The sequence below is a fragment of the Camellia sinensis genome, chromosome 10, assembly GCF_055761805.1.
Source record: "Camellia sinensis isolate YWXY chromosome 10, ASM5576180v1, whole genome shotgun sequence".
Classification (NCBI taxonomy): Eukaryota; Viridiplantae; Streptophyta; class Magnoliopsida; order Ericales; family Theaceae; genus Camellia; species Camellia sinensis.
Genome location: NC_138970.1, coordinates 179,503,090 through 179,527,012, shown reverse-complemented (window position 1 = coordinate 179,527,012; position 23,923 = coordinate 179,503,090). Strand labels below are relative to the sequence as shown.

At 32.1% G+C, this 23,923-nt stretch overlaps 2 protein-coding genes across 2 annotated transcripts; both read right to left on the bottom strand.

Moving 5' to 3' along the window:
* Positions 1-6,301: 6,301 nt before the first annotated feature.
* On the bottom strand, positions 6,302-12,360 carry LOC114312653 (meiosis-specific protein ASY1). Its single transcript, XM_028258918.2, has 22 exons — positions 12,264-12,360; positions 12,083-12,139; positions 11,104-11,200; positions 10,941-11,009; positions 10,759-10,851; positions 10,458-10,581; positions 10,300-10,369; positions 10,113-10,154; positions 9,515-9,643; positions 9,319-9,432; positions 9,155-9,197; positions 9,008-9,049; positions 8,794-8,918; positions 8,657-8,669; positions 8,475-8,551; positions 8,278-8,376; positions 7,937-8,087; positions 7,763-7,839; positions 7,615-7,672; positions 7,355-7,518; positions 6,711-6,848; positions 6,302-6,619 (listed from the first exon to the last, which is right to left on the bottom strand). Exons 1-22 carry the CDS (start codon positions 12,264-12,266, stop codon positions 6,566-6,568), a joined length of 1,839 nt encoding a protein of 612 aa, XP_028114719.2. The 5' UTR covers positions 12,267-12,360; the 3' UTR covers positions 6,302-6,565.
* A 3,082-nt stretch (positions 12,361-15,442) lies between these two features.
* On the bottom strand, positions 15,443-21,597 carry LOC145788635 (cytochrome P450 78A5-like). The gene is made up of 2 exons (XM_082892936.1): positions 20,501-21,597; positions 15,443-16,159 (listed from the first exon to the last, which is right to left on the bottom strand). The coding sequence occupies exons 1-2, from the start codon at positions 21,455-21,457 to the stop codon at positions 15,554-15,556; spliced, it is 1,563 nt and encodes a 520-aa protein (XP_082749062.1). The 5' UTR covers positions 21,458-21,597; the 3' UTR covers positions 15,443-15,553.
* Between the last annotated feature and the right edge of the window lie 2,326 nt (positions 21,598-23,923).

Below are 23,923 nucleotides of genomic sequence, written 5' to 3'. Positions count from 1 at the left end.
TGCCAGAGAAAATTACAGATAAGGAAAAATTACAAAAAATTAGACATGCCAGAGAAAATTTGACATGCTAGAGAAAATTGGACATTAAAAATTAAATGTCAGAGAAAATCAACACAGCATCATAACACATGGGAGAGAAATTTTCAATAATTGTTAAAATTACATATAGAAGTAAACATACCAGAGAAAATGAATGATAGAAAAAAGTAAACATAGCAAGTGAAAGAAAATTTCCATTCCACAATTAGCAAGATAGAATAAACAAAGTAATGTAAACATACCACTGAGAATTACACCATATTGAAACCAAGAATTGAACAAAATAAATATACCATAGAAAAATACACATTCCGGAGAAAATTACACATTCTTGAGGAAATTTCCATTCCAGAGAAAATTTCAATTCATAATATTAAAATGCAAGAGAAATTTACATACACAACCAAAGAAAATTAACCATGATTGAGACACACAAGGGAGGAAAGTGGTGTGATGTGGTCAGAGAAAATTATAAATACCAGAGAAACTTAGACAGGGGCAAGAGAGTAATAGACATTGCAGAGAAAAATACATATGCCAGAGAAATTTACAAAGCAGAGAAATTCATAGACAAAATCACAGAAACATGTTCAAGAATAAGATCAAAATTCAGAGAAATAACTTTTTCTCAAAATACACATGGCAGAGAAAATTCAAAGAAGAAACATTCATTCCAGTCCATAATATTAAAATTTCAGATAAAATTAAAAATGATAGAGACACACAAGGGAGGAAAGTGATGTGATGTGGTCAGAGAAAATTATAAATACCAGAGAAACTTAGATAGAGGCAAGAGAGTAATAGACATTCCAGAGAAAGACAGACATTCCAATTAAAAATACATATTAAAGAGAAATTTACAGAGCAGGGAAATTTATAGACAAAATTACAGAAACATGTTCAAGAATAAGATAAAAACACAGAAAATTGTTTTTTTGAAAATAAACATGCCAGAGAAAATTGAAAGAAGAAACATACATCAAGCAAAAATCAGAGAAATTCAAATGCCAGAGAAATTTACAAATAAAATCACACAAACATGTTCAAGAATAAGTTCAAAATACACAGAAATAACTTTTTCCAAATTCAGCTAGCTTTTTATTACGAAATTGAAACCCTAATTTATGGAAGGTTAACATAAAATGCTATTAACTGTGTTTCCAGAGAAAATCTAGTTGTATTGTAGAAAAACTGACCAGAGTTAGGATGAAACTTGAATGACGAGCTGATATGGCCTGAGATGAAGATACGACGTGACGAAGATGGACTGAAATGATGATGAGTAGTGAAAACGAAGCTTTAATGTAGGTCAGAGAAATTTGTGATGAAAGAATGTGAATGATTTTTGCAGAAGATAACGAAACTCTAATGTCGATGGTGAAGATGATGTTGAAACCCTAATTTTGTTGCTCTTCTGTTCGTGAAGATGCTGGATGTTTGGAATGGAACTCAGATGTCGGAATGAGTTTCGTTTCTGTGTCGATTTTGGCAAGGGTATTTTGGTCCACAAAATAATTAAAAAAGCGCGCCAAGTTATTCAGGGACCTGATGCATCACTATTTTTTTGGGTGTCCTTTATCCTCTAAATTATTATTATTAGGGACCTTAAAAAAAATTCCCCAAATTCTAAACCCTAAAATAAAAATAAATAAATTTTAAGAATTAAACCCTAAACCCTAAAATAAAAAAAATAAATTCTATCTCTGAACACTAAGGTAGCGTTTGGTTACGTTTACGTTTTTTGTTTATGTTTACAAAAAATTTATAAACTGATTTTTGTTTATTTTTAGAAAAACATAAATTACAAATGTGTTTGGTTTGAACAAAATGTTTAAAAAAACTTAAAAACATAAACTAAAAAATATGTTTGTTCAAGCCTAAAATATTTATATTTATATTTATTATTTATGACAATGGGATCATACATATTATAATTAAAAAAAATTAACTAAAAAAAATAATTGAAAAAAATTTAATTGAAAAAATTATATTTGAAAAAAAAATTATTTGAAAAAAAAATATTTGAAAAAAATGAAAAAAAAATTAATTAAAAAAATATTTGAAAAAAAATTAATTGAAAAAAAAATTATTTGAAAAAAAAATTATTTGAACAAAAAAAATTGAAAATTGAAAACTGAAAACATAAACTTATTTTTTGAGTTTACGTTTTTTCTTCAAATTTATAAACTGCGACAACCATTTATAAATAAAAAAAATTATCAAATAAGTTTTTATGACAGTTTTTAAAATTTTTGTAAATATAAACTGAAAACGGAAAACGGAATAGTTACCAAACAGGAAATAAAAAAAATTAAGAATTAAACCCTAAATCGTAAACCTTAAAATAAAAATAAAATAAAAATTTAAGAATTAAAATAAATAAATAATCATTTCATATAATTGATTATTATTTGCTATTATAAATTATTATTATATATATTTAATATTGATTTCAATTTTATAAAATAAAATTTATATATATTAAAAATTATATATGTTTGATGTGAGTGTGAGTGTAAGTGTGTGTGTGAGTGATGTGTGTGTGTGAGAGAGAGAGAGAGAGAGCGAGTGAGTGCGTGATGTTGTTTGGTCTATTATGGAAAGCGTGGTTTTAAACCATGTTTTCTTTACAACACAGCTTAATTTAAGAAAGCGTGGTTAGAAACCACGTTTTCTAATCACGCTTTTTTGAAGAAAAAAAAATTTATTTAAAAACATGGTTAGAAACAACGCTTAATTTATAAATCAAATTTCCTTAAAAACATGATTTGTAGCTACGCTTTCTTAATTAAAAGCATAGTTTGTAACCACGCTTTTACGATTTTACAAATTTTCTGCGGTTGGGTTACAAAAACGGTGAAAGCGTGATTTCTAACCACGTTTCAGCTTATTTTGGAAAATAGCTTGGTATTTTAGCTTAATTAGGGAAAAGCCCCTCTTCTTCTTGTTAATAGCAAATAGAAATAATACATCCCTCTAATTTAGAAGTTCTAAAAGAGCACTAATGATGTAGAAAATCATTAAAAAAAAAACATCAAGGCGAAAACATTACATCACATAGAATCCACACACTAATTAAAGTTATTAGAGTTATTAATTTAGAGCTCTTAATCTTTTTTCTATAGCAAAAAAGGAATGTTAGTCACTTAAATATTTTATTAAATGTTACATATTTGTGTGAGATTCACCTAGGTTCATTTTGGCAAACAAGTTAAAAAAAAACTAGTTTTTTAACTGTTTTTAGTCAAAAAAATCAATTTTTTTAGTCAAAAAAAGTTAATTTTTTTGTTAAAAAAGTCACTAAAAAAGTCAAAAAATCATTTTTTTACCAACTTCTTAAAACACTGGTGTGTTTGGTAACGTTTACGTTTTCAGTTTATATTTACAAAAATTTTATAAACTGGTTTTTGTTTATTTTTTGTTTATTTTTAGAAAAACATAAACTATAAACGCGTTTGGTAATTAACAAAATGTTTAAAAAAAATTTAAAATATAAAAAAGAGTGAGAAATGACAAGTGGCAGCGAAAGACGGTGGTGGCAAGTGGTGACGGTGGGTGGTGGGTAGCTGGTGGTGGCGGATGGTGGCGGGTGGGTAGTGGTGGTGGGTGGGTGACGGTGGCGGGTGGTAGCGAGTGGGTGGTGGTGGGTGGTGGATGGCGGGTGGTGGTGGGTGGTGGAGGGTAGGTGGTGGTGGCGGGTGGGTGGGTGACGGTGGCGGGTGGTGGGTGGTAAGTGGTAGCGAGTGGGTGGTGGTGGCGGGTGGTGGGTGGTGGTGGTGGCAGATGGGTGGCGGATAACGGGTGGTGGTGGGTGGTGGGCAGTGGCGGATGGGTAGTGGGTGGTGGGTGGTGATGGTAGGTGGGTAGGTGACGGTGGCGGGTGGTGGGTGGTAGCGAGTGGGTGGTGATGGCAGGTGGGCGGCGGATGACGGGTGGTGGCAGGTAGGTGGCGGGTGGTGGTTGGTGAGTGGGTGGGTGGGTGGGTGGGTGACGGTGGTGGGTGGTAGGTGGTAGCGAGTGGGTGGTGGTGGTGGTGACAGGTGGGTGGTGGATGGCGGATGGCGAGTGGTGGTGGGTGGTGGCGGGTAGATGGCGAGTGGTGGTGGTGGTGGGTGAGTGAGTGACGGTGGCGGGTGGTAGATGGTAGCGAGTGGGTGGTGGTAGTGGTGGTGGTGGGTGGTGGGTGATGATGGTGGTGGTGGTGGTGGTGGTAGTAGCAGGTGGGTGGCGAGTGAGTGGTGGGTGGTGGGTGGTGGGTAGTGGTGGCGGGTCGGTGACAGGTGGCTGGTGGTGGTGGGTGGCTGGTGGTGGATGGTGGGTGGTGAGTGGTGGTGGCAAGTAGATGGCAGGTGGTGGTGGCGGGCGGTGGATGGTAGTAGCGGGTGGCGGGTGGTGGTGGGTGGATGGTAGGTGGGTTGCGGGTGGTGGTGGTGGTGGTGGCGGCGAGGGGTGGGTGGTGGTGGCTAGTGGGTAGCAGGTGGGTGGTGTCTGGTGGGTGGCTGGTGGGTAGTGGTGGGAGGTAGGTGGTGAGTGGTGATGGTAGGTGGTAGTGGGAGGTGAGTGGTGGCTAGTGTTGGGTGGTAAAAAAAAAAAAAACTGAAAACTCAAAATGAAAACACATTTTTTGTGTTTTTATTTTTTGGCCAAATTTATAAACTGAGACCACTGATTTATAAATCAAAAATTTTACCAAACAAGTTTTTATTTGAGTTTTTAAAATTTTTGTAAATATAAACAGAAAACTGAAAACGTAAGTGTTACCAAACAACACCGATAATATAAATTCTACACATATAAAATATTTAATATCAAATAATTTTTTTAAAATTTTTAATATTTTTTATATAATATAAATTTTACATATATTTAAAATATTTAATATTTAATAAAATATTAGGTTTCGAATATTTTTCTTTTAGCAAATGACTTAGGCTCCTCTAGAGTAGACTGGGAGGCTTCCCGCTGCCGCCAATGGTGTAACAAGGTTTTTATTTATTATTATTATTATTATTTTAATTTGGGAAGGATGATCTACATATTAGTATTTTGAGTAAATTATTTATAAAAATATTATAGTAATTTGATAATTTTAGTATTTTAGTAATATCATTTAAATTATAGAAAGAATTACATCGTAGTTAACAAAAAAAATAACAATAAATTTACATAAATATGTAGTTGCACCCCATAGCTTTTGAGTTCCATCCGACACATAAAGAGTTGTACCTTTGTTTTACTATTTTTTTTTCAACTAAAATATACATAAATGGTTTATTTTAAAATTTTATACTAGCAATTTTTTATAAAGATAAATGATAAAATATTATACAAGTTACATTTTTTTAAAGATAAATGATGAAATATATGATTGTAATTATTAAATTAATTTAAATATTTTTAGTGCATAATTTATTTACAAAGACTTATAAAATGAACTAATAGAACCGTGATGAATCTACAAGCTTCAACGCAATAGATCCAGTTTGGAATGTGACCCAACTCATGGTAAATAACTCTGTCTTCTAATGATAAAAAATGTAAGAAAGATGGTTTTTAATTTTTGAAAAAAATACAAGATTTTTTAATTTATTTTCATTAAAATTATCAACTGCTATCTATTTCATAATTTTTTTTTTTATCTTCATCAAATGCATATAAGAAACACAATTTTTTTTTTTTTACTTTATTTTTTATCATTTTCACTTTCTATCATATTTTTTTGGTGTAACAAAATAGATCTAAAAAAAAAAAAGCTGAGGCTTTTTGAGAAACACATGGCAACGTCAGTCTGGAAATGTTATGGTTACTTGAAAATTTGTTAGCCCCAATTAAGGGGATCTTACTCATATGATCATAATAAGAGAAACACTATGGTGTACACTCTTCAAAAGGTGTATACTATATGTATCCTATCATTAAAAAAATGATATAATTTTATACTTTCTGAGTTATAACTAAAAAAAAAATCATAACTAACATAAGGTATAATTAAAAGTTTCATGAGTTATAACTAAAATAATATCATAATTAAAGAAGAAAATTAGTCACGGCTAAGAAAGAAAATGATATAACAAAGATGCATATAGTACACCCTTTTTCAAGGCGTGTATATTAGAATTTCCCATAAAAAGAGAGGAAATTTAACATTCATGAGGCCTAGTACACAAATAAGGGACAATTGTCCTAATCAAAACATAGCCCAATCATCAAACAACTTAGCTTAAGAGAAATGGTAGGAAAAAATGGCACCACATAGATCAACTGATGCAATTGCATTTATGGATATTCCAAAGGCTACCTTAAAATTATAGCCCCATCGAAATAAACTTGTTTCCATGATCTTCTCAGATAGGAATGTAAGTTGTCATGATTGCAACATTTTCTATAATTGAAATCCAGAGAAGAGTATAGAATGGAAAAGAAAAGAATAGAGAAATGTTTCTTGATATTCAACTAGTACTAGTGGAAACTGAATTCAAGATACAGTTACGAAAGGTCACCAGAGAGCATCGTAGTTCAAATATTTTCAGAGAGCCTGAGATTTCTGGCGCTTCGTGTACTGGAGGATGGGCTCCTTTACCTGCAAAAGAAAAGAAAGTCATGAATAGAACTGTTGAGAGTATTGCCTATTGTTAATCAGCCTCCATTCTGATGACAAAGTTGAAGCATACCGTGCTTGCTTTCCTTGACTGCTTGTCCTGGGTGGACCTACTACAGATAACCGTCTCAAACTCGTCACAGTGATTGCTATTTCCATTTGCTCTGCCATTCTCGTTCCCTGGTACAAAACTCTCTCTTGATGTTGCTGGCTGCACAAAAACCACAATACAGTTTTTATATGTTTGGTATATTAGGTGAGAAAATAAATGAAACAATTGTGATCACTCTGTCGCTTGGGGATAAAAGAAAAAGGCACGATTATGTTTTCTCACTATCATGTTTGAATAAGAAAGTAAAGCATATGAAAATAAAGATATATCGGGGAGATTTTTTTTATTCCTTCTGTAATTTTCATGGGCATATGAAAAATATACGGCCAATTGATTTTTTGGTGAGAAATTACAACCAGTCGATTCATCATTTTTGGTGAGAAATTGAGAGTGACATAATAAGAGACTTCTCACCCTTTCATGCTATTTCTCATCTGATTTATAAAAACATGAGACCAAAAAAAAAAGTTCCATTTCCCATAATTCTTATCATTTCTCATCAAATCACTCAATCCAAATGGACTAAACTTCCATGAAACTTATGGGGTGACAGGAATTAGTGTTTATAAGTAAAAAGGAAGCAGTTCATGATTTGATAGACTAACCTCAGCCCTGCTTGTGGGTGCATTTCCTTGATCCCTTGCCCTTGAACCATTCTGTTCGCTTCTTAAAGAGCCATTTTGATGTGTCTCAGATCCGCCTCTCGTGCTCGTGAGATCTGATCCAATGGAGTGGAGCATCCCACAGGTGGACATGTCCCTGTTGATCCCTGATCATCAATGAGCATTCTTAGTTTCTATTGTTTCAAAGTACAAAAACAACTAGATAATGAAGAATAAGCATGCAAGTATTCTAATCCACTTACCGATTTTCTGAAATTCAACATGGTTGGACTTGTTATGTGATTCATTAATATCCAAATCCTGTTTTATTTAATAGAGTTTCAAATGATCAACAAAAATATATTTGAAGTTGTGTGCATTAATAAATCCAAAGAAAATTTTAAATATCACCATGGCATCAATGTCCAAGACTTTCTTGACTTCCATTAGCTTTTTCTCAGTCAGATCAGAATGGATCACACGTTTGCCTGTGACATTTAACGGCAAAAAGTTTAAGAGGGAAATTTTATTCTGCCAAATTATGCCAGAAACTAGGGAGAAAAAAATTAGTTTGAGTGAACACACCTAGCCTCCGGTTGCTTTTGGCATCAAGAAACCCATCACGGGTCATTTTATCAATTAGCTTGCGCGCTGTAGTCTTGTTGGCTTCTCCTTCAAGCTTGTCCTGAAGCTTTGTAGCAGTAATGTAGTTCATTGGAAGAGCATGATACAAAGCCTGTGATTGGAATGTTCATAATAATAAGTACACCATGCTCAGCTAACATCACACCAGTATCTATTGATTGGTAAGCCATGCTCAGCAATCACCATCACATGTTTTTATTGGAACAGAAACTGCCTATATAAATAAATTAACTAGTTTAGAGTCCTATTTCCTTGTTCCAAGGATAATTAATACGACTCACCTTCATGTACATGTGATCTTCGCCCATACCCTGCCGAGCTTTCTTCCCATCTGGGACATCCATTTCTTCTTTTACAGCATTGAATTTATAGGTTGATTCCTAAGATTGTGGTTTTGTTACAAAAATAAAAAGCACTATGAGCCAGCAGTAACAAGAATATACGAAATTCAGACTGACAATGAAAAGAATTAAACAACCTTTTGCTTGTTAATGGTATAACTGTCGGTTCCACTTTTAGATAGGATACCTTCCTTAACTAGCTTGTCCATAATTTCTGAAAAAGAAGAAAAAAAAAATTTAAATTATTCCATAGCATAATGGTGCAGGATGGGGATGCCTTCTTTTATGGGCTTCAACATGGATCAGATCCTCCATTTACCTTCTATCAAAACCTGCAACCATCAAGTTTCATACCAATATTAAGAAACTGTAAGATTCAAAAGAAATTGTAAATAGTTGATTTAACGAGCACTAGTCTTTAACACCACCAATTGAAGTATAGGAAAATGTCTTTACCATTGAGATGTCAGGGAAATTTGAGAGAACATTAGTGAGCTCAACAGTGGCAAGGTGATAACAACTGATCCAGTCCTTTACCCGGCCTAATTGGTGTTCATCTTCCACTGGGTCTTCAGTATCATCTGCCAATTGAATATTGTATAGTGGATTATGATATGCCCTGAACTTGTTCTAATACAATCAGCATGCTATGTCGTTTAACTGAAATCACCTTCATCAACCATGCCATTATCATCACAATTCTGTTGCTTATCTGTCAAAAGAACTAATGTCATTCACATTTCAAACTTCAGAGACTACTGGAAACACCTAATACGTAAACAAGCTGAAACAGCCGAGCACAAAGACATGTAATTACCTATTGGCGCGACTATGTATTCGTTATCTTGCGAATGGCTAACCTGAAGTGGGTTACAAATTGACAAGTAGTTAACTAAACACTTGTGCTATATGGTAAATCAAGCTTTCAGCAGTTAGTGAAGCTCATGGAGAACAAACAGCAATGTAATGTTAACACAGTACCTCACTGTCAGATTCAGAATGCTCATCCCTTTCTACAGAATCAGCTCCCAAGCTCACATCATCGTCTTGAATGTCATCATTTTCATCCTCACAAGGATCAAGCACACTCTTAACCTGCATAATTTCCAATTACAAAACCCAAAATTTGAACAAGGGATCCAAGTGTCTCACTGTTCCTGCAATCTTACATCTTTACCTTGAGAGCTAATACAAAATGTTTGCTGTTGACATTCCCAACCTCCATTTTCAGAGGATTTTTAGTCCATGGGTTATGAGGTTCTTGTTCTGTGCAGCTTCTGAAGAATGGAGGCTCGTAATCCACAGGCTGCAAGATCAATAAGTCAGTGATCATGCTTTTCATGGTCAAATATGAACAAACAAAAATAAGGATTTTTAGATGCATTATTGGACAGACTAGTGACAAGCCAGAACACCCCAAACTCTGTAAGATTCAGATGATGCTTTATCTTTGTTAGCATTTCCCATTCCAGCAGTTTTGCAGTTTGAAAATTACATAATTCTAACTGCATGGACATGTATAAGTTGATATTATCATTGGACTACTATCAGACAAACAAAACACACAAGTAAGAAATGTATGCAGCTTGTAGAGAGATAATAGTGCTTGTGAGTTGCATTATTTATTTCCTCAGCCTTTTCAGTGTGTATCAGATTTTGTTTGACTATTCTATGCAAAAAACATTTCAAGAAAAAGATCTATGGAACTGAAAGTCTAAGGGAACACCAATTAGCAAGATGAAGTACAAAAGAAGCTAATTAAAGTTAGGGCATACCGTAACATCGTCATAGTAGAAGAGTTTCATCAAAATAGTCCGCTGAAACAATAATCAAATATCTTAAAGTCAAAAGCATTGCATTTAACATAAGCCACACTATGTCATTCCCTTTAACAAAGTGAAAAGTGCATCCAACAGGTAAAATCCTAAAGCTATCTCTCAACTCAGTCACTGGAAGTGTCACCTCTTCTGGCATTCTATCCAAAGTTCTCATCAATTGAACGAGTGTACGGACCATTTTGCAAGCAGAACTCCTGGATTGTTAATTTGTATCACAAACGAGGATATACATGGAAGTTCAAAATCTTGCCAACAAAAGATTGAGTTATCTGGCTTAAGTACCTCATCTGATTGGGAGTAACTTCAGTCAAGGAGTTGCACTTAAATGTTCCTCCCTGCTTGTTTCCAGTGCGATTGATCTTCATTGAAACCTCTTGGCTTTCAGAATTAGAGTAACTGAAAGCAACTGCAGCAGAAGAATTATAAATTTATTTACTATTCTAATTATGCACAGAAGGAAATCTACAGATACTAAAAGATTGGCACAGGCATTGCCATATAGCAGAGTCATTAACGTTACTTCTGCATATTTTCCTGGCAATCATTGATAGTTCCAAAGGAAATGCGATTCTTAAAATCTTACATGCATATTCCTCAATCATTGAACCTTCCACTCCTTCACAAACACAGAACAACAGTGTCCGTAGGTATTTCTTCTGCAATGCATCATAAACACCTACAAAAATTAAGAAACACAAACAGATTAAGAAGAGTGTAAGAACATTTGAGTGTACAAAAGCTATCAGATCAGCAAAATCTACATGCCTTTCTCCATCCAATCAATCAGTCTGCGAGACTCTGCATCCATTGGTGTAAGCTTCTTGATCTTCATCTCTGTTCAAAATTTCATGATTGTTCAAATATATTCACCAACGAGAACTTAAATTTCATAGAAAACTTGAAGTAAATCTGATGATAACAAGCTCACCTAAGGCAGGAACAGACTTATCATTGAAATATTTCTCAGGAAAAAGGCCTCTGATGTAACTAATGTTAAAAATGGCAATGCGCAGCAGATTCCTCGTCTGTCTCAGACAAAACCATTAAAGAACATGAGATCAACACTGAATAAATTAACAACATCAATAAAGTTTTTGAACATCCATTTTTGAAACATTAACAGGAATACGGTATAGGTTTTGAACTCCAGGAATACTGTAAGCTTCAGGTACAAATTAACAGTCAACGGTTGTTCATCATATCCTCTTTCTTCACTAAAAATCAATGTACTAAAATCAACAACGCAACTTCAGTTTATCACTTAATTTTATGGGCAATCTCCCTAATCTCCAATAAACAACCAAATCATATTTGCAAGACATTATAATTTCTCTCTAAATGTGAAAAATTTAAAGTATTTCAGATCCAAACTCTCTGCAACATAGCTAGCATTTGCAATACGGAAAAATTGTTCAATTAATTACAGCAGAAAACAACATTTAGTTTCGATCTGCCATGCATTAACCGATGCAATCATCTGAGCATAACAAAACTAAAATTCAAGTAGAAATCCAAATTTCAATTAACAATGAAGAAAAACAGATTAAACAAATCTACATATATAAGCTAATATGATTATCAGGAGATGAATAAACTACTAAATCATCATTGTAAAACACTATAATTTCTCTCTAAATCTAGAAAATTAAAGCATTTCAGGTCCAGACTCTGTGGAATATAGCATTTGAATACAGAAAAGTTCACCGATCAATTACCATAGAAAACAACATTTACTCGCGATCTGCAATCTATTAACCAATAGAATGATCTGAACGTGAGACAACTAAAATTCAAAGTAGAAGTCCGAAATTCGATCAAATAACAATGAAGCAAAACAGTTAAAACAAATCTATATCTATAATAATACGATTATTATCAGGAGATGAACATCAAAATCTGAACTATACCAGAAGAAGCGAGTCCTGCTCGGTGATCTCCGATTCCTTCACTTTCTGTGCAACAACCTGAACGATTGAGAGAATTACAGTGAGTTCAGATGATAGGAAATAAATGATCGAAATAGAGAGATGAAGAAGGCGCGAAGAGATGAAATGCGAATGAATGATTCGAAGAGAATTGTGTTCTCACCATGTTTACGGATTTCACAGAGAGAGAGAGAGAGAGAGAGAGAGAGAGAGAGAGAGAGCAATTCAGAGCACTTGATTTTGAAAATTTTGAAATTGAAGCGAAAAAACGAGGGAAACTAGCGGGAGTAGAAGACGTTGAGCTATATACAGTCGCATGAAATTTAACCATGGTTATAAGGGACCTAGCTGTGGTTAGATTGAGCAATGCAAATCGCGTTAGGTCCTTGGGGAAAGTTGGTGCGTAAATATTGGAGTGGTTAGGATTGTTAAACCAGTCCAGTGGCTTGACCTCGATTTGTGTTATGCTTGTTAAAAGTTTGTTGGAAATTAATTTGTTAAATAAATAGGTTAAATTTAAATATAATTTTAAATTTATTAATTTTGCAAGTCAAGCTTAAAAAAATATATTCGAGATTGACTTATTACATAAATAAATTAAGTTTGATCATAATTTTAAACTGGTTAAGTTGTCAAATTAAATTTAAACAATTTACTACTTGATTTGACTCATTTTTAATCATATGTAACGGTAATATGTCACTATCTAATGTGCATTATTGATTTGTACTAAAGATCATAAAATTGTTCGTTAATGAAAAATAAGAGTTATCTACTTAATTTTTTTTATAATATTTTATTGATGAATGACACTACATAAAATGATCCTTACTATTATACACAATTTTTTTTCATAGTTAACAAGTTGCATTTGCTTGCAGAGTAGGGTTACTTCAGTCTTTAAAAACATAAGATGACACATGCCATCAATTTTCTCAGTATTTCTATAGACATGTTTTCTATAACTTTTCCTTTATTTTTCAATAATCAATTTATTCAAACCTTTTCTACCTCAAAAGATGTATGGAGAAATTACACAAAATACTTTCACACTGATTTTTAAAAAAATAAAAATAAAATAGAGAGTGGTTTGGTTTGGTTTCAAAAAAAATCGTGGAGAAAGAAGTTAGATTTTTTTTGATTTGTTTGGTTATATATTTTGAAAATAGTTTTGGAATGTAAGAGTTTGGGATGATTTGATATTTTGTTGTAGTTGAGTAGATGTGTGTGAAAAAAAAATGATTGAGAAAGAGAAATGAGAAAGAAAAAGTGATTGATTGATTTGAAAGAGATAAAAAGTGATTTTGAAATTTTTTTTTTCAAAATCATTAAACCAATTAAAATTTAAAAAAAAAAAATTCCAAAATTTATTTCACAAAAACAGACCAAACAAGGCCAAAGTTTTCCACAAGTTCCACCAATCAATCTTGGTGCCGTTTAGGAAGTGGGTTGGCTTTTTGGTTTTTTGGTTTTTTTTTACTATTTTAGCCTGTGGCTTAAAAACTTGGTTTGAGAAATTTTTTTTGACTTTTTTAACTTTTTAACTTTTTGGTGAGGTGTCTTCATGTTAAATGACCGAACTGCCCTTGAAGTAATTTTTACATGTTAACTCTTTGCCTTACATCCTCCACGTCAGCGTCATTGTACCAGAAATTTTTTATTTTTTTTTGGTTTGGATTAGGCGTATTTTTATGGTTCTTTTTTTTTTAAAAAAAAAAATTTATGTTTGTCATTTTTTTTTTTGTATACATTAATTTGTTCTTTTTTTTCAATTTACGTTTTTGTCTTTTTTAATTTTATTGGTATACATTAATTGTTTTTATTTTTCAAAAATGGATTTTCATGTGTTTTATTTATTTTTAAATTACGTGACAAATGCTAATTTTTGTTGGCAAAAATATTAATTCATGTTGGCAAAAATAAAATTAATTTATGGTACAATCCCCAAAAAATGAATTTTGGCAAAAAATTCATTCCTGTTTCAATGTTGTTCCTTACTGTTGACAGAGTTAATTTTTCAATCTCAACATAATTCATTCCTGTTCAGTGTTGTTCCTTCATCAATTTCGCAACATAGAAACAGAAATTATACCAATTTCAAAAAAAAAAAAAAAACTTCAACCTCAGCGCATCAAAATTTGTGAAAGGGTTATCGAAGCTCAGTTTTTTTTTTACAAAAAAAAAAAAACATAATTTACATAACCTGAATATGCAAAAATTGACCATTCGAACAAAAGAGATATTAGATCTTCAGTTTCAAAAAAAAAATAAAAATAAAAAGGAAAAACAAAACATGATCCTAAGCACAATACAACCAAAACATTTGTTGAAGTTATATGCCGAAAATCAGAATTTGTCATTTAAAAAAAGAAAAAAGGTTTTTGCCGTAATTCATGACAGATTAGTGGGTTTGTGTGTGTGGTGAGGCGATGAGACATGTGTATCAGAGTGGGATCAGGCAGTTTGGTAATTTCAACCTGCCATGGGTTCAACATTTTCACGTGAAACTTATTTTGGACGGTAGTGGCTAAATTAGTCTTTTTTGGACGATAGTGGCTAATTTAGCCCAAAATAGTCTTCCCAAACGGCACCTTTACATATTTTAGTGTGGTGAAAGGTAAGGCGGCCCAACGCTCCTGGAGCCTTTACGTGAAATCTCAAATGATTATTTTTTATAAATAATATAATTTTTTAAAAAATATTTGTTTTTGAAAAATTCCTTTGCATAGTTTTGCAGTTAGTTATAATAGCATGTACCATGATGGTCATAGGGCCTTTGGATATAAGTTCTTATTCAACCCCGAATTTGAAAAAAAACTGAAAATCGAGAAGTGATTGCCCAACAATCGAGAAGTGGAAGGGAAAGAAGGAAAAGAAAAAAACAAAAAAAGTCAAAACGCTGTCGTTTCTGAAAATCGAGCCATTCGGGACATTGGGTTTCGAGTTACAATACATTTTCCAATTAACAATTTGTAAAGCGGATTCAAATTAATCAATTCCATCACATTGGAAACTAACAATTTGCAAACTCTAATTAATTCCATCACATTCCATTCATGGGTAAACAAAGCGAAACTCAAATTAATCAAGCAAATTAGAAACTAACAATTTGCAAATTTTCATGAGCTAAAGCTGCTCTTCCTCTCAAGCTTACACTGAAGAGTTCAGGGTTTAGCATTCATCTAAAACAACACACCAATCCTTCACTTTTTTTTTTTTTTTAATAAATGTTATACATAATTGAATTTTTTATATCATTTTCTCATTCTAAAATACTAGGCAGTGGGACCCACTTCTATTTAGATGTGAGAAAAATTAATAAAAAATAAAATTATACATAACTTTTTATTTTCTTTTGCACAGAACACACCGAATTACAACCTGCAACATTGCTAATAATATATATATATTTTTTACAGTTTCTAATTCTTTACTTTGGGTAAAGTCAGATGCTTACAAAGAGCAATACCGGCGCATTGCGCGACAAGCCAGTGGCTTCTTCATCTGAAGAGAGAGCCTAAGGCATTCCAAAAGATCCACTGATTGGGCTGGAACCCAATTGAATCGGTGCAGAAGATGTGCGAGCCATAAGTGGACCGTGGCTAAGCCCAGTGCCCTACCCGGACACACTCTGCGGCCCGACCCAAAAGGCGCAAGCCTCAGATCTGAGCCCATGATCGAGAAGTCCAACTCAATGAACCGTTCGGGCTTAAAGGTCCACGGGTCTTTCCAAATGGACGGGTCGTGGGTTATGGCCCACATGTTCACCATCGCGGTCGTGCCAGCTGGGATAAAGAATTTGTCGACATGGCAGTCGTGGACCGCGAGGCGGGCCCATGAGAGTAATGGGGCTGGAGGGTGCAGTCTCAGGGCCTCCTTGACTATGGCTTGCAAGTATGGGAGGTTTGGGATGTCGGAATCTCGCACTTGCCTGTGGCTGCCCACGCACGTGTCGATCTCTTGTTGAGCCTTTGCTTGAATGTCTTGGTGTAAAACCATTCTGGCTATGATCCATTCCAGAAGAATAGCAACTGATTCTGTTCCTCTAAATATCATCTCCTAAAACATTATAAAAAGAAAAATTTAATTAGCATAAAAATGATCATCTATGTTAAAGATTTATTATTTAATTTATATCTATATTTCATTATGTGAAAATCTGAAACCTGATTAGATTTACTCGAAGATAAAGTTCTCATATGACTTGCAATAAAGAGTTCTATCGTACATAGCACTTAAAGTCATGCAAAAAGAGAGGCAAACTTTATGACATAGTTATTTATGCACTATTAAGTAAAGCTACATTTTTCAAGGCTCAAACTAATAAAGCTAATTCTGCTATAAAAAAAAAAACTAATAAAGTTAATAAAGAATCAAATGATATAACTTTGCATGTTTGAATGTTTCACGATGTGGCCAAGCATGTCAATAATAGTGTGTACATGCATTATCAAATTATAATTTTGTTCTAAAAAATGGTATATATAGCAGAAATTTTTATACAAAAATCTAATCCAGTATTAATAATGTTTTCAAAATTATAAGATACAACTGTGAGTTTTGATTTAGAATGAAAAGATTATAAAAGATCACATTATTATATTAAAAAAGAGATTAAATTATACTAACCACTCTAAGAGTCACTACAACGTATAAAAGTTTTAGAGACCAAATTTTTTAGTCTATAAAAGTAAAAATTTTGTTGTAAAAGACATTTATGGACCAATTTTTATCGTCATGAGGATAGTCGCTAAAAGATCGTCCCGAAAAGTAAAAAACAAGGCTTTTAGCGACAAAATTTTGAAAATGTCATTAATTAATAGATTTTTAGGGACACAATAATTTGGTCGCAAAATGATTTATTTTTTGAGACAAATAATTTGGTCCCAAAACGACAATAATTATCACTAATGTCTAATTTTCGTTGCTAAAAATATAATAACAACATTTTTTGCAACAAAAATATTTGGTCTCTAAAAAATAATTTTGTCCCTAAATTTTAGTCTTTAAAACTTTAATTTTTGTAGTGAGTTTGGAAAAAAGACTATTTAAAAATTTTACGAATTTAACATAATTATACTCACGTATCTTTTAATAAGATTAAATCATTTGAAACTAATGCAAATCGTGTGTAGACACAACGACAAAAGGTATAATATATATCTTAATATAAAATGATGAAAATATCAATTTTTTATACCACTAACTAATTGTTGATAAAAAATGAATTGACTATTATGTGAATTGAAACCTTTTTTTTTTTTATAACTAGATATTCGGGCCAATTTACACACACGTCAACTAATCCTGACGTTCTAAAATTAACGACCGAACAAATCTTCAGTAGCTCCAAGGTTTCAAATGTTTGATTTTCGTGGGATTTGATCCGGCGACCTCTTAGATGGTATATGTGAACTAAAATTTTTAGAAAATCTAATTATGTCAAACTTATAACTCAATGTACTTTTTACAAATCTCAAAAGTAGTTAATATAATTAAGGATTAATTAGACTTTGCACCAAATTCTATTTGATGTGTAAGAATAAAATGAAATTTGATATAAAGTACAAAGGTACAAAATATAATTTATCTTAAAATTAACCTAAAAATTTATATACAAGAATTTTTAAAGTATTTATTCATTTATATATATATATATGTTTCTTCCATCCCAAAATATTAATCTCTTATTCCATTTTTCATTATCCCAAAATATTAGTTCATTTTCAAAAATTAAAGACAGAACTAATATGAATTTCTTATTTTGTCTTTCATTTAAATTCGTTAATAATACAAAAGAATAATTATGACAATTAATATTCTCAAAAAATATACTATCAAAGGATAATTTTGAAAAATTATTCAGTGCATTTGGTTTGAGTTTTTAGAATTATGTTTTTTGAAAACTGAGTTTTTTGATTTTCGTGTTTTTTTGTTTTTAGTGAATATTTTTAAAATCTTAAACATTTTTTTTACTTTTTTAGATGCACCTTACTTAGATGTATCTAAAAAGTAAAAAATTTGTGAAAAAATATTTTTAAAAATTAATAAATACATAAAAATATAAAAAAATGTACTGAATTCTCGTATTTTTTTTTATATTTTTGGTATTTAGTGAATTTTTAAAAAAAAAAATTTTTTTTTTACTTTTTAGGTATATATATGTTAGGTATGTTTAAAAATTAAAAAATTTGTGCAAAATATTAAAAAAATTCAGTAAAAACAAAAAAAATACGAAAAATAAAAAAGTAAAATTTTCTGAAAAATATTTTTGAAAAATGATAACCAAGCATAGTGATTTTTTTTAAAAGTGTAATAATTATATTATTGACAAAATTAATTTTTTTAAAAAATAGTTATTATTTTGAAACGGATGAAGTATATTTTTTATTGTTGGATATGAAATCTAAAGAGTTAGAATAAAAATTGAGAGTTTTAATTTTAAAGTTTTAATAAGAGTTCTAATGATGTGATAAGGTATAAGGTCCACATGTAATATGATACGTTTATATTTTTTTATTTTTCTTTTCTCTTATTACATCATTAAGCTTTTTTTTAAAATTTAAAAATTAACACTTTTAATCATTATTATTGGAATGTTATCCACATGCCAATAATGGCACCTAGTAACCTAGCAGCACTATCTATCTAGTCAAAGTTGTTCCTAAAGTCTATGTAGACCTATCATAATCTTATGATGATCTCTGCTGACAAAGCGGGGTGCAAAATCTTTACTGATATGACACCAATTTATACTACCTGCATTTTCAATGAGAGTTTCATGATGAACCATGAAAAATATCTGAAACACCTACCTAAGCATTTTTATAGCAGGAATTGTTTGAAATTATATAATTTGTTTTTTAATTCTATTTACAATAATATATTAGGGTAAATATTAATTTTTAATTTATTATACGATTGAGAATCCCATTCTTTTATTGTATCATTATAAATAAATTTATATATTAAATATATAAGTTCCTAATGTTATTCTTTCAATAATTATTGAGAGGTTGTTTGGAATGATTTAAATAAGTGTACTTTTTGACTTTTTATGAAATATGAGTTGGGTTTGAAGTGATATGTTAGAGAAACGATATGACTTAAATAAGATAGTGACTTTTTGATTTTTTTCAAACATGTCAAACCAAGCCAAAATCTCTGTAAAAGTATTACCAACTATTTGAAAAAATTGTTCATCTCTTCCAAAATCTGGCTTTCATTACCTTTCCTTTTTCTTTCTCTTTTTAAAAAGTATATTATGAAATATTTTTAAATACATGAAATTCAATAATAGAATGTCAGAGAGTAGTATTCAATTTTATAATTAGATTTTGTATCCTTAGTCTCTTTCTAATGTGAGACAGTGGTATTTAGGGTTGTATAATATACTGCCTAATTCATTAAAATCGCACCGATCTGCATCTATCAACACCACTCTATTTGCTAATTACGGATTAAATTTTAAAATTTATAATCTGCCTTTCAAATCGCTCCGCTTCGCTAGTTAATACATATATATTTTTTAACCTATAATGAAATATCAAAATAAAAATAAGTGTGAGAAATATTTAAGATGTGAAATTTGTTATAAATTAGTAGTTTTATATATAAAACACATTGTGTAAAATTAATTTTTGTTATATTTATAAAATATTATGCAAATTAGTATTATATATTATGAAAATATTTGATAATTGGTCAGAATATTTTTCAATCTGCCAATTCACTCAAAACCGTTTAGACCGCAATTTGTCAATTCGCTAATCTGTCAAGTTACCATTCAACTTGTAATTTTACTCTCAAAATGTTCGAATCGCACCGCACACACTTCTAATAATATCTAATTTTATCAATTTTATGATCAAATTTTGCGTATATAGCAAAACTGAAGTAATATTCCAGAGAAACATCAAGGCTGAGTTAACTCTGTTCAACGTCCATTTTGTGATAATATATCTACCGGGTTGTGTTATGTGCATAGAAACTATTCAAAAAATGATCAGAACGGTTCACACGTAAGACAAAATGATGGGTTTAGTTGTGGTATTTACATGTGAAACTGATCCTCTTATTTCTTGTAGTATCTGAATTACTCTATAAATGATTTATGTACAAATAAATTTAAGAATATCTACCACCTTTATTTGTAATGTGGTGTATCATGAATATTTAATTCGTGTTCAGTTAAGAGATGTTATAAATTATAGAAATATATCAATGAAATTCTTCTTTTTTAAAACTTTTAATAGGCCTTTTAAAGTGATAGAGTAGGTTTTATTTTTTTAAAAAATAATTTATATAATATATGTGATATTTATTGTGTGAACAAATAAAACAATAAAATACTTCTTTATATTTGAAAACTTTTCATGGAGAGAGAGAGAGAGCTTTTACCCACAAGACAGCCACCATGTCTGTATCACTGAGCTGATCCTCCAAAGATAGCAAAACACTAAGAAAATCATCTCTTCCACTAAACTCTCTGTCCTCTCCTTTTCTTTCTTCAATAATCTGACCTACAAGAGCCTTCACCCTTAGGGCTAATTTGTGACACCTTCTCTTCACCCCATAAAAATCCAAAAACCCTAGAGGAAAATAATCTGCCAAATTAAATTTAGCAATTAAATCATACCCTTCATTTACCATCAAACCTAACTCCTCACCTTGTGAATTACCCAAACTACCCCCAAACACACTCTCTGACATATTACTCAAAGACCCCATTTGTAATACCCTTCTCACTTCCACAACCCCTCTTTCCTCCATCTCCCTCCACACCCCCACCGCCATTTCATTGGCTAACCGTCGCCGGAGGCCCTCGAGACCGGAGATTCTCCTAGGAGAGAACATGTAGGTAGCAGCGATTCGCCTGAGGTGACGCCAGTAGTCCCCAGAGGGGGCAAAACCGATGGCTCGCTCGAACATCAGTGAACGAGCCGAATCCTTTATGGGTCTGTCTGAAAATGAAGACCCACAAAGGATTTCCTTAGCTGTTTCTGGGTGACTACTGATGATCACAGGATTGGAGCCTAGGCTGAATGCCATGAGACGAGTTGCGCCGAATGAGGCTGCCATGGTGGCCAATTTACGGTGAGCTAGGGTACCCATTTGAGGTATGGTGCCTAATAAGGGCCACCCCATAGGACCATTGAGTTTTGGAGAGGTTTTTAGGTCATAATAATGATTTTTCCATGCAAAGCCTCCTGGGACTAGCCATGAGTTTAGGAGCAAAACGAGGAGAGAGAAGATGGTGAGAAGGAATTGGAGAGAGAAAGGCCAGGGAGTTTGGTGGGTGGCTTCAAAACTTGGGATGAAGAGGAGAGAGAAGATTGCTAGCATGAAGGGCTTCATTTGGAAAATTTGATGAAAGTGCTTGAAAAAGCCAAGGGAAATGTCTAGAGATGGAATGTTGCTGTGAGAGGGTTGTATGTGGTGTGATTTGAATATATAGTGCCTGGAAAGTGATTTGGATTAATGATTTGGGCTATGATGTTTTGCACTTACATTATTTATTCTATTTTAGTGCACTACTAGATACTATTTCACCTCTCTTATAAAAGTATATATTTTTTTATATTTTTATTGTTTTTGAGTCATATTATTTATTTTATTTTATTTTATTTTCTGTGAGAAAGATGATTAAAAAATTTAGATTTTAACTTATTTTGAATCATATCATTTATCTTATTTTTTTACATAGTTTTTCAAAAAAAAAAAGTCAAAAAATTAAATTTTAACCAACTTTTCAAAATAATCCTTTGTACATCTTTTCGTAAAAAAATAAAAAAATATACTTATTTAGATCATTATAAACACTCTAATTTTCATTTTAAAAAAACAATGCTAAAGGCATCTAAATATGAATAGACAAAATATATTGGTAGAACTCACTTCTCAAAAATTCTATATCCATTTGGTTTCTGTACGAGTACGAAATAATCTTCTTATATAATCCTGTTGATTAAGTTTGCACTTCTTCAAACGTCGTTGCTTTATTATTTAAAAATATAAACGTGAGCTAGTTGACGGGGGTGTGCCAGAAACCTCTCCGATGTCTAAGTCAGCAGAGTAGATAATAGACACAAAAGCTCTATGCATTTGAGAGTAAGAATTGTGATACCTGCACATAGGTCCTGTCATGAGCTTTTATAGATTCTGCCTAGTACAATCCTAATAAGATTCTAACTCTCATTAGCAGAGTCCTGCCAGGAATCACACTCCCAAGGATAATGTCTATTCTAAAAACACCCTACTCATTGCCAATCAAGTGAGATAGTTGCATCTCTTATCTCGGCTGGTACCACACTCAACCGAGCTTACACAGCTTGGTGCTGCTTTAGGCAACACTATCGTAGTCCTAACCGTGAGATTGCACTTGCAGAGCTATCCTTAGCTCGATCCTCCTGCCACTGTCACCTCGATCTTCTATGGGGTTTAGCTTGGGATAGCCAGGTCAGGCCCCTGGCAGCCCATCTCTGACCGACTTGACGCATAGATGATCTAGAACTATGCGATCCGAACATTTACTTCGACCCAACATCTAAGATAAAATGAACTTAGCTCGGCCCAAACTATACACATAAACAACAATGCTACAGACCACTAAATTTCTACCACTAACACCACCATTAATGATGTGGCAAGTAAAAAAAAACAAAAAAAAAACAAAAACTAAGACACAAAACACATGTGGCAGTGGGTGAGACCCACTGCTACATCCCTAGTGCAACCACTAAATAGTGGTCTGCATCATTTTTCTACACATAAATTACCCTCTAAGTTTCAATGTCCACTTTTGTGTTCAAGATTTATTATGATTAAATGTAAGAATTCTAAAATATGTAAATCTTGAGACATGGTTTAATAATTAAAATTATATTAGAATAGAAAAATTAGAACACAAGAATAAAAAATCAATAATGTTATATTTATCATATTTTTATACAATATTATGGCAACATTAGTTTAATGAGTCTCACGCACATGCGTATAATGTATTGTTAACAACTAGACTAACAAATCATATTATAAAATAAGACAGTATAAATACATAATTATTGTAATATTACTTTTCAAAAATTTAAGGGTAAATTATAAATACATCCTCTGAGATTTGATTAAAATACGAATTATCTTTTGTGATTTTGAAAATTACATTCCATCCCTTAAGGTTTCTAATTTCATAACAAATCGCTCCTTTTATTAATAAATTATCAAGTTAATTAACAGTTTTTAATGATGTTAAAAATATTTTTCAATTAATAATTTAGGTAATTTTATTATTGTACAGGAAAATAATTATGAATTTTATTTTTTTAATTAATTCTATTAAATAAAAAATTCTAATAAGGTGATATTTGTAATTTTTTAAATTATAAAAAATAATTTATATTTTAAATAAATATCAAAATATATATTTATAATTTATTCAAAATTTAAAGACATTAATCTTGTGCCAATGATTTAGGGTTTCTTCACTAACCCTGGTTAGAGTATTGTACGGCCTTGGGTAACTATGTATAGCACAGCAGCCAATGATATGTACGGATTTAAATGTGTTTTCAAGCTACTGCCAAAAATGAGGAAGCAAGGGGATCTCGGTGGGTGGATCCCAGTGGTGAAGCAAAGAGGAAGACAATCAAATCCTAACTTGTGGTCTGAAAGGAGCAGATCGAACTTGATAACGCTTTTCGTGGATAACTTGCCTGAATCCATGGCACCTAGAAACCTGTTTGATCTATTCACCAAATTTGGCGTGGTTAAAGACGTCTTCATACCATACAAGAGGCGGAAAGCAACTAACTCCAGATTTGGGTT

Coding starts and splice junctions, on each gene's coding strand:
- LOC114312653 (XM_028258918.2), bottom strand. Junction 10,852..10,940: donor GATTGATTGGATGGAGAAAG/GCATGTAGATTT, acceptor TAATTTTTGTAG/GTGTTTATGATGCATTGCAG. Junction 8,088..8,277: donor AAGATCACATGTACATGAAG/GTGAGTCGTATT, acceptor TTCCAATCACAG/GCTTTGTATCATGCTCTTCC.
- LOC145788635 (XM_082892936.1), bottom strand. CDS start 21,457: ATGAAGCCCTTCATGCTAGCAATCTTCTCTCTCCTCTTCATCCCAAGT. Junction 16,160..20,500: donor ACATGGTGGCTGTCTTGTGG/GTAAAAGCTCTC, acceptor ATAATGTTTTAG/GAGATGATATTTAGAGGAAC.